At 38.4% G+C, this 12,002-nt stretch overlaps 1 protein-coding gene across 1 annotated transcript in view; it reads left to right on the top strand.

The window, feature by feature from the left end:
- Positions 1 to 11,501: 11,501 nt before the first annotated feature.
- Positions 11,502 to 12,002, top strand: part of LOC138853089 (fragile X messenger ribonucleoprotein 1 homolog) — a gene marked incomplete at both ends in the record, with an annotated part of 71,890 nt that continues 71,389 nt past the window's right edge. The window contains one exon of the mRNA XM_070087699.1: positions 11,502 to 11,610. Coding sequence (XP_069943800.1) covers positions 11,502 to 11,610 — 109 coding nt within the window. The remainder of the gene's footprint in view (positions 11,611 to 12,002) is intronic.

The raw sequence follows: 12,002 nt of genomic DNA, 5'->3' as shown, positions 1-12,002 counted from the left end.
ACGTTTCCAGTTTTCCTCCCTTACGTTTCCAGTTTTCCTCCCTTACGTTTCCAGTTTTCCTCCCTTACGTTTCCAGTTTTCCTCCCTTACGTTTCCAGTTTTCCTCCCTTAGAGTTCCAGTTTTCCTCCCTTACAGTTCCAGTTTTCCTCCCTTACAGTTCCAGTTTTCCTCCCATCTAGCTCCAGTATTCCTCTCATTCTTCCTTGTTCTTATATTCCCTTTGTGTACCAGGGGAGAAACTCGTTCATTAACTTCCCTACAAAACACAAAAATCCCTTCCAGCCAGAGCGGAGGTAGGGAGAAAGTACCTCCAGGGATGACATTTTTTCCCTACCCTCGCTAACGTTTTTGTTTACTGACAACGAGGCGAATTTTCGGTAATAAATCTCTCATTCACAAAGAGGCTTTGTGCAATTTTTGAATAAATATTTTTAATACTTTACTGCAAATTGAAGTAAAGAGGACAATGCATTTTTAAACATCATACTAATGCAATGCAACATACACAGAATTAATACTGCATTTTGTAATTCAATATTGTATTCTTATTTTTTTATTCATTACATAGCGAGAGTTGAACAAAAGTGATGAATACACGTGAGGGGATCTACAGCCTGGTGGTATGTTTCTGTCTATTGTAACATGGAGGGAGCGCTAAATATGTAGGGGTCCTACAGCGATTGGGGAAATGGAAGTTAGTCAGGCTCCATCCAACTCCTCGGATCAAAAGTCCCTCACCGGCGTAAAGGTTTGTTTACGTCATAATAAGTGACCTTAGGAAAATTAAATGCAGTTCAGTGAGAATTTTAAATAATATATAAGAAAATCACAATTGTAAATTTTCAGCCAAGTAGAAAATTTAATGATTTATTATATAAATAAAAATTAAAAATTAACTCGACTAAAAGTTAATATAATAAAAATAAAAAAAAATCAGGAACTCGTAACCTGAGTTACAACAACACCTTTGATATACCTTTGATGAGTCTCGAGAGTCTTTCTACTCCTGGAGCCCGGCCATGGGTCAGGCTCCTCTGGTGCTAGCTTGGTCAACCAGGCTTTTGCTGCTAGTGTCCCGCAGCCCCACATATTCATCACAACCTGGTTGATCTGGCACCTGGTGAAGATACTTATCCACTATCCACTTTTCCGGTAAGATGTTGAATAATCTGGGGCCACGGATGTTGATACGATATTCCCTTTTTGTGCCCACCGTCCATAAACCTTGAAGAGATGTACATGAACCCAACACGCAATACCAGAAGTAAGTAGGAGCTGGAGTCAGGTACCAACAAGTGTACAAGTGGGAAATAGCACACGTATGATACTAGGGATCACCTGGAAACACACAGATGTATCAGTAAGTTGTAAATTACAAAAAAAAATCCATGGATTGATAAAATCCCTGACGGGCGATAAACCTGCTTAATAAAGGCCCTAACATCACTCTTGAGCCTTATATAGAGTCAAGTAGAAGGATGTATTGCACTCTCAGGGAATCAGACGAATTACCGATCGTTAGAGACAGCATTCAGAGTGACACCATTCTAGACGTTCATGTTTGTAAATACCAGACGGATCATTCAGGTGATGTCAGGGTCACAAATCCAACTAATATAACATTTTATTGTGGGAACATTTCGCTTTCCAGGAGCTTCGTCAAGCTTAGCATAACTCCTTGAGAGCGAAACGTTGCCACGATAAAATGTCACATTAGTTTCATCTGTGTCCATGTACCTAATATTTTGTCGGTAATTTTAAATTTATTATTAATTCAGGTGACGTTGATACCGAGTCCACTACGACGTAAAACATCCAGCTAAGTATACAAGTGGAAGATATAAATAAACGAGTGGTAAACAGAGTTGACAGAAATAACGGTAAGGGGGTTGGGTAGCGCTTTATGTTAGAGAAACCTTTAACTGCTGCATGAAAGCGGATGTGGAGGCTGCAGGAACAGACACAGAATAAGTCTAGGTAGAATTTCTAGGACAATAAATAATGAATTTAGGTGTGTAATGCTGACCCCTGAACTTGGAAAGTCACCAAAGGAAACTTCTTTGGGGACGGAACTGCAAAGGCTTCACGACACGGCAGTTTTAGGGGATTTTAACGTTAGCTAAATTGACTCGAATTCTTTCAGTCGGAATTTACAGTCCTGTGACTTTCTATCAGTAGTCAAAACCTGCTTTTTTTTTTTTTAGCAGTTTGTTACGGAATCAAACAGAGGCAAGAATCTGCATTTTTTGGTTATGGTAAACAAAGAGATCCTAGTAAATAAATGGATATCAAAGAAGAGCTTTACACAGGTGATCACAAATCTCTTTATGGGAATATTAACCGGGAATGGGATAATAAGGATAATGCAATTAAATCCCAAATTTCCTTTCCGCAGATTATAATAATCTTAGTGAGCACTTGTCAGGCTGTGACTGGAGTTACCTGACTGGGGATTCTATCGACGAGGATCTTACATGGCTGCACTGAAAGCCATTCTACCAGAAGCCTCAATCATGTGATAGCATCCTGCTCAGATCACATTTGGGTTCCAATGCCATTGCCATAATCCTCGAGGATAAACTGAATGACTTAAAGTGGATGGAACATAAGAGGGATTTGTACGCCCACGATTCCTTGCATCATCGAGCAAGATGCCTGATCTTACTCTAGCTCACCTATTTTCCAGAACGGGCTTTTTTTGACAGCCTGAAGGCAAATGCGACAAACGCCTGAAGCCGAAAGTCAACTTTTTTTCTTTTTTCTTTTTTTTTTACGACTGCCACTGGAATCCAGGTAAGCTGCAAGTTAAGACTTGTGAAATAAGAAATCTGCAAAGGAAATCCTCTCAAAGCCCTTTCAAGACATTGTTATAATTCGTGATTCAAAACTTATCGAAGGAACCAGTCAAATGGGACTCTCTTTGTCCACCAGGCCAACTTTCCCTAAAGATCACAAAGAAACAGGTGGCATGACCCGGATAGTTGTCAATAAAGGCCCTGACAGTGTCATGAGATTTGCTGATCAACTACCGAAGGACCTTTGCCTCTTTCCCCTCTGTTATTTACCATCTCTTCCACGTCTTTGGCGCAGCCCTGTGTGACCTTTACGGATTTAGCGCTTTCAATGAATATAATGATGTATTTAAGGAAATACTGGAAGACCAGATAACTGAGGAGGTAGTAAAGCGTGTTGTACATACGCTCAGCAGACGGAGGATCAAGCCCACACCACGTCTTTTGCTGAATGACCCGCTAAACAAGAATTAAATATTAAAAGTAGCTTCGTTATTGATAACAGACACGCAGGTGTTGTACGCGGATCTCAGTTATCTGTACTGTTGCCTGCTGTTTCCAAATCTGGTCTTCTGACCGCTGAATGAGCGCCTATGTCGCTCCTGTCATCAAATTACTAAATCGTAGCAATTTTCTTCTCTAATTTGCTTCAAGGTGATAAGTTATGCTAATGTGATATTTAGAACAGGACAAGAAAATGTTCAGAAAACCTGAAACTGGTTAGTATTTATCCTGCTGCTGACTAAGACTATATTTAGTATTAATAACCTACATGCACCATACACTGCAAGGTGAACCTCACCAGCTGCACTGCACAGTGAACCTCATCAACTCTACTGCATAGTGAGCCACATCAACTGTATCACATGACATATTTTTGAGGTACATGATCTCCAGCATCGTGACTGGTCAGAGACCGGGCCGTGAACAACAGACGGAGGATCGAGCATCCATCACTCCTTTAACTGGATAACCCACAAGTATTTAGTGCTTCATGCTCATAGTTTTTGCGATGAGATATCTATATTCTTAGTCAATCCACCCTACTGCTGTCACAGCTCTTGCTGTCTACTGAACATTGTAAGAACAGTGAGCGCATAAAGACACATGTGCAACACCTGTTTAAAGGTAGCCATGTGTTGCACTTGTATCTTATTCACGATCTTATCGGTATTATGTACGTTTGAACTTACGATCTAGTTAAAGGTATGGTGAGAGTGATGTTCCTGGCCTGACTCGTAGTAGTATACGTTGCATTAGTTAAGAAACATTTTTTTTAACGATTGAATTCACGCAAAACGACGAACTAAAAAATCAATCCTGGATGTCCGAAAACTCCACTAAAGTTTCTCAACGCGAGGAAGAAACTCGAGATTTACATTGTCTGTGCAACGTATGAGGAAGCTCCGGGTGAACGAAACATCATGAGGGATGCTGTCAACTGTCGGTGACAGCATCCCTGGAGATAACACCGCGTTGTGTGCTAAAATGCTGAAAAAATATTTGTATAAATAAGAGACATACGAGTTAACACTTTCTCTTAATATCATGCTTATTTTTCCACTATAATCTACCTAATCCATAATTGCTATCGCATTTTCTTTGTCTGTTTCGTAAGGCAAAATCTATAATCTTTCCTTATTTCATGGTATAACTTATCAAATCTTTGAGCACAACTGTGTTGCAGAGGTCTGAGAAAAGCTCAGAATTAGGAATGATCCTGGACTTCACCTTACGAAACAGGCAAAGCAGATGCGATAATAATTATGGACTAGTGGCAATTTTATTATGTATGTTCAGGGGTAGGTTGGCATCCGTTAGTTATAAGGATGTTTTCTTATACATGGTTTCATGTATTGTGATTACGTCAATGTGTGATATGCATGTAATCTGTATACTTTAAATAAAAAAAAAATTATGGACAAGGTAGATTATAGAGGAAAAATAACATATTAAAAGACAAGGGAATTGACGTGCTCTTAAGTACATTCATTGACAGTGACTTTAACAGTTAGGAAAATAGTGACTATTTACAAGACAGAACAATGTCTCAAATGGTACTTGTGTTTGCATTTTTTTATGATTATAATCAGAGTGTGAGTAAAATTTGTTCATCATGGTGATTTATTTCGTGAAATATGCGGTAGAGGAGGAGGGGTGTGGGGGGGGATGTATTTTGATTATTGAATATTGAAATTTTGATTATTAACTAGGTTGATAACCATGTAAATGACGAGTTAGTGGAATGGTCCAAGTTGGTCCGAAACGTCATCGTAAGTTCCTCTCTCCTATTTGCGAGTTATTAATGTAATGTTCCTGTTATATAATTGTGCGTTTTTTGTTCTTTAAGGCGTAACTGTCAGACAGTCGAGCACTCAGAAGTTCACAATATCTATATAAGTCCGCTCAGACGCTGAGTAAGGACTCGCGCCAGACGACTCGCCAGAATCTCCAGGCTTTAGTTGTCCAGGTCCCTCCAGGGGCTCTAACCTCCCTTTCCTTGGATCGAACCTAAATTCCTCACCAATTCCCCTCCCCTCCCAGGCACTGTATGATCCCCCTACAGGTTTAGGTCTCCCCATAAAGTAATAATAATAATTACAATAATTATAATAATAATAATTATAATAATAACAGTAATAATAATAACTATAATAATAATAATAATAATAATAATAATAATAATAATAATAATAATAATAATAATAATAATAATAATAATAGTTATCAATGCGAGAGTACTTTCAACTTGATCAATAACCACACTTGTAAGGTATATTAGACGCAGGTTCCTCAGGTTCCTCAGGTTCCTCAGGTTCCTCAGGTTCCTCAGGTTCCTCAGGTTCCTCAGGTTCCTCTCCTGCTGCTCCACCTCACATCATCATCCTCATATAATAACTAATAACTGGATTTTTCATAGGGGTGGGAGGGATAGTAATAGGTTGGCAAAAATATGAGGGGGAAGGATATGGGGTAAAAAGTAGTGGGTAAATAGAAAGACATAGATAAGAAAAAAGTGGCCTAGCCACTTTGTATTTTGTTTTAAGTGAACTTGTTTGTCACATAGTAACAGATTTTTTAATACATTCAGTAATCTTCGATGCCTTATTTCAGTCTTTCATTTTCAGTTTGTCTATAAACAAACAAACAAAAAAAATTACACTGCAAGAAATGTATAAATTATTCGTAAAAATGTTGTAGCTTATAGAGGAGTTCCTCCTTATCCTGTCATGTAAGATTTAATGATGTATTCAGGTAGGATAAACGTCAGTATTATATAACACATAAAAAGATCCACGGTTATAACGAGGCGAGGTACGTTAAGCCAGTTTATGTGGAAATAAAAAGAATAACATCACTTTTCATTTCTCTTTAGTGTCCTTAAAGTGCAATACTGTAACGTTCACTTATATCACTTTATATAAATAATTCCTTTTTGTTAATTATATATATTTAGGAATATATATATATATATATATATATATATATATATATATATATATATATATATATATATATATATATTCATAAACATGTAAGTAACAAGAAGGAATTATTTATATAAAGTGATGTACTAATACCTATCTCCTTGAAATACTTTCTGTGGCTGTGTAAACAACGTATCAGTTACCACGAGGGAGAATCCAATCTGGGTGCGGGTTCTTACGTTTAATCTGGGCGAAAAATAGCCTCATATTTTCTTAAAACCAATAGCAATAAAAGTGAATAAAATGCTCGGCGCCTCTATTTTAATACCCTTTAGCGTTCCATAGTAGAATTCTCCAAGGAATCACCAAGTCCTGTTTTTTTTTTTTTACGGTTTAATTTTAGGGTCTCAAGACATTTTTGTACTTGAGAATTTTTCGATTTTAATTTTGGTTTGGGAATTATAGTGGATTTTAGGTATAACCTGTCGGGGTTACATGTCATGAAGAAAGTAGGTTAGTAAAACTGTTAAATGTATAAATTATTTATTATGCACCAGATGCATGTAATTAGTTATAAACTTTGTTTATAATAGTAAAATAAGTTGAAGTGCAGTTTAATGTAAGAGATGCAGATAACATTTACTTAGAGAGAGAGAGAGAGAGAGAGAGAGAGAGAGAGAGAGAGAGAGAGAGAGAGAGAGAGAGAGAGAGAGAGAGAGAGAGAGAGAGAGACAAAGAGAGAGAGACAAAGAGAGACAGACAAAGACAGAGGGACACAACAGATCGTGTTACCGACCCACAAAGAGCCACATACACCCAACCCAAAACCAATTCCACTCTCCACTCCTGTGTACACATACACTAATCAACAAACTCACCAAAACGTACACACGCTCGCACAAGGAACCAGGCCAGATGAGAGACAGAAACCTAATAAGAAGAAAGCAGACATGATGGAGCAAACATTAATACAATGTATACATAGACAGGCAACAAATAAAATTGTAGTATTTAAACAATATAAGAACGTTGCACCACTGTAAATAGAGTTTGTGGATACCAAGGAGTGAGGATCGACTATTAAAGAGACATTCCTCATCGGATATCATGTAGTGAGAAATAAACAAAAAATGGAGCGCTAAGCTACGAAACACTGTCAAAGGCCTGGTCATGGACCAGGCCACGGGGGCGTTGACCCCCGAAACACCTTGCAGATATACTCCTCTAGGTAATGCCCCTAAAAAATAAAAACAGATAGTCGTCTCTCTTCAGTAAACAACAGTAAACAACCTAGACTGGAGTGCATGAACGACAGTTAGCAAACAGATCCGGAGCAAAGGTTCTAGTTACTGAACTTTTTAGAAAAAGATTGGGAAAGACACTACCTCACGAGGGTTCACAATGCTGTGTGTGAGTAGATACGAAGTCGACCGGTGGCCTTCCAGATGATCTTTATTTTTACGACGATTGACTTGTATGTTCGTTATGAAGTAATAACCAGAGTTGGAGGAAGGTGGAGAACAAGTAGAATTATTTTGGCTGGGTTAGAGACAGTTGAAAGTGAAGTAATTTGGAAGGTAGGTAATTTTCTGTGAGGGAGGGAGGGAATTATGAAACGGTAATTGTAAGTCAGGAAGAGAATAATGTGTAAGGTAGGGAATGATTAGCTAGGTAGTGGTTAGTTATAAGTATGAACAACTGGAAGAAATGTAAGCTGGTGTGAGATTATCATCCTGAGGAATCACTAAACACTGTGGTAGGCCTACAGTCCCATATTTGGCAAGTCTAATTCAAATCCAACCCTCATCCCATCAAATTCAACCATTTTGTCCAACTTATTCCCAAAGCCACCCGAAGCCTGAACTTAACAGTCCTACTAACCCCATGCTCTGCAAACCCCTTTCAAATCCATTCCTTCTGTCTCACCTATTTAAAGCTATCTAATGTTTCAGCTTCACTGATCCTTCTTGGTAGCATCATTACAGTACTGGTACACAGACACTGGTATGAGTTTACTTCGTAATTAACTGTACCTGGCATATTGTTCAACTCATCGACCACTGTTGGCGAACTAATATCTGCATTAAGTTGTTCTATGTTGCGAGTAGCTTCGTTATGGACAATCGGGTGATCAATATCACCTGGATGTTTTCAGTGGCAAGTATCACCTACCTTGGCTGCCCCAGGGTGGCACTACCTACATTATGTACTCCAAGGTGATCAACATCACCAGGATGTTCTCAGTAGTAAATGTAACCTTCTACCGCCTGCCATAGGCAGGTATATCCCATGGCTGGTGATTAATGACCCTGAAGGCAGATGCTATCTCATCTCTCCTCCCTTCTCTTTTCCTTTATTATCTTTCTCTCTCTCTCTCTCTCTCTCTCTCTCTCTCTCTCTCTCTCGTTTGCTCTTCTTTGTTGCACTTTTATCTTTCTAATATACTTTTTTCTTTTCGTTCTCTATCGACACTGAGAATTAATATTTTTTCCTGTTTCCTGTCAAAGTTTTCCCCTCTAACATGTTTCTCCCTTGATAGCCAGCCTTCCCCTACTGCTTTTCCCTACTACCTCCCTTGATACCCAGCCTTTCCCTACTGCCTTCCCCTACTACCTCCCTTGATACCCAGCCTTTCCCTACTGCCTTCCCCTGCTACCTCCCCTGATAGTCAACCTTCCCCTACTACCTCCCTTGATAGCCAGCCTTCCCCTACTACCTCCCTTGATAGCCAGCTTTTCCCTACTGCCTTCCCCAACTACCTACCTTGATGCTTAGCCTACCCCTACTACCTCCCTTGATAGCCAGCCTCCCCCTACACCGGGCGCCTTCACTATGACGATGTTTCGCTCGGTTCTCTGACTTTTCCAACTACCCACACAGTGAGGAAAAATAATCGGCGAAACGTAGCATCCTAGTGATCTTTATTTGTCTTAGGATGACGAGTGTCAAGGACCCATCCTTATTTAACGCGAATGTCTCCTGTGGCACCCAGAGAGGTACTCAAGGGTCTCTCCAGGGCGTTCAAGAGACAGACATTGCCTCTTCCAGGGCGTTCAAGAGACAGACATTGCCTCTTCCAGGGCGTTCAAGAGACAGACATTGCCTCTTCCAGGATGTTCAAGAGACAGACATTGCCTCTTCCAGGATGTTCAAGAGACAGACATTGCCTCTTCCAGGGCGTTCAACAGACAGACATTGACTCTTCCAGGGCGTTCAAGAGACAGACATTGCCTCTTCCAGGGCGTTCAAGAGACAGACATTGCCTCTTCCAGGGCGTTCAAGAGACAGACATTGCCTCTTCCAGGGCGTTCAAGAGACAGACACTGCCTCTTCCAGAGCGTTCAAGAGACAGACATTGCCTCTTCCAGGGCGTTCAAGACTAAGTTTCTTTGTAATTATGGAACCATAAAACCTTTCTGGGCGAGGCTTTCGACAGTACGAGGGACGAAGTTTACCCAGCGATTAGATGGTTAACCGGGGTCATTAAGAGCAGATTCACCAGTGGGATCTAATAATCATTTCGCAACTTTCAATTCTGTTTTTAACTTAAATATTAGCGGGCGAGATCTCAATAACCTTCCACATTTAAGAACGGTGTGAATGATAAATAACTGTGAATGTGAATAGTACAGATATGGAGATAAATTCCTCGTCTCACTATGCTTGAATTAGCGCAAGAGGCAAGCACGTGGAAAGGAACGAAAGCACAACTGAAGGCTCGAAAGCACAATCAAAACAAAGAAGAGAATGCCAAAGATATAAAATATAGCTAAAGGCATTGAAACCCTGACTGGCGTGAAAACACAGCCATTCAGGTGAAAGCAGAGCCAAAGATGCTAAAACACAGCCAGAAATAAGAAAGCACTGCCAAATATATGAAAGCTCAGCCGAAGATACGAAAGGACAGCCAAATAAATGAAAGCACAGTCAAAGAAATGAAAACACAGCCTGAGAATTTACAATACTGACCTATCAAGCCGCGTTCTCTTCACGAGAAAATAACGAAGAACAAAAGATCCTGGAGCAAGGGCGTATCAAATAAGGAGACAAAGGCACCTTATCGCAAGGGTGCCTTAACAGAGGCACTGCTTTCAACATTAACAATTGCACTGTGCCAAGGTTCTGGAGTGGAATCGTTACCAGCGACCTTCGCAGATTATGAGGGAATGACGGGCTGGATTTTCTTATATTATTTTGGTCCGAGTTGCTTCCCTGTCGTTGGAGAGTAATAAAGTATTAAGTGTTGAGGTTTAAGGAGAAAAATCACCTTAGCCTTAATAACACCAAAGTGCACGCGGCCTGAAGAAGAAGAAGAAAAAGGAGGAGGAGACGAATGAGAAGAGGAAGACGAAACACTCCCACTCGGCACAAATTTCACAATACAACAACACCAATACTGACCACATTTTCTCTTACCTCAATTATTTTTAATAGTTCTTCCCACTTGGTATTTATTATATATCTTTGGCTCATTATATTATTATTATTATTATTATTATTATTATTATTGCAATAATTAATGTTAATATTATTATTATAAACATAATAAAAATAATAATAATAATAATAATTATTATTATTATTATTATTATTATTATTATTATTATTATTATTATTGTAATCATTATTATAATTATTGCTATGATCATTTTATTAGTAGTAGTAGTAGTAGTATTACTATTATTGCAATTATTACTATTATTGTTATTATTATTATTATTATTATTATTTTAATTTTAAATAATATATCTATATGAAGAGATTCACCCTTATAAATCATGCAACTCAGGGTGGAGTGAAAGCTCGATCCTCCGCCTAGGAACATCAGAAAGAAACACTTGACTCTCGTGGCCAGGTTTCCACGCTGACAACCATCGTTACTTCTCCTAGTTTTCTAACTTCCCAAAACTCACGACCAGCCCAATTATCATTATTTTTTAGTATTGCATCTCATTATACAACGTCCTTGTCTCGCGTTTCGTGTCCACTGGAGGATTTTTACAACATGGTAAATACGACCAGCGTAATGCACTCGTAGAAAAATTATGTGTTGTATTTATCACATTATAAGTGTTTTAGGAGGTAGAACGTTTAAGTTTTTTGTTGTTGGTGGTAGTGGTGGTGTCTGAGCTCTTTCTTAAGGACGTTTTGAATAATGATAATAATAATAATAATAATAATAATAAAAGTCATTATAATAACACTACTGTTATTACTACTATTACTGCTGCTACTGCTGTTATTACTAAAACTACTACTACCACCACCACCACTAATAATAACAATAATAATAATAATAATAATAATAATAATAATAATAATAATAATAATAATAATAATAATAATAATAATAATAATAATAATAATAATAATAATAACAATAACAATAACTGCGATAATAGCAAAATTAATAAAAAATTTAATAATTTATTTTTTCACCATCTCACTATCGCATCATCATTATTCTTCCAGTTACAAGACAATAAGAAATAATAAAGACAGGAGAGCTGAGGCTGTGGCATCTTAAGGCGGCTGTATTCTAGCTGAGTGCCACTTAAAAGTCAGTGCTTGTCTTCTTCAAGTCTTAATCAAGCGCTTAATTGAATTCCTGGCTATTAACTGTGGTATTATATTGGGTGAGTGTGGTTGGTGTGGTGTTGATGGTAGAGGGCTGGAGAAGACACCATCTATCTATATTTCCTGGGTGTATTACGGTGTATTACTGTCTCTTACTTCATTTACCATTATACACCTTTCTAAGGGGCAATGGGTAAAAATATT

This window comes from Cherax quadricarinatus, chromosome 22, assembly GCF_038502225.1.
Source record: "Cherax quadricarinatus isolate ZL_2023a chromosome 22, ASM3850222v1, whole genome shotgun sequence".
NCBI lineage: Eukaryota > Metazoa > Arthropoda > Malacostraca > Decapoda > Parastacidae > Cherax > Cherax quadricarinatus.
This window is presented reverse-complemented; position numbering and strand designations above follow the sequence as displayed.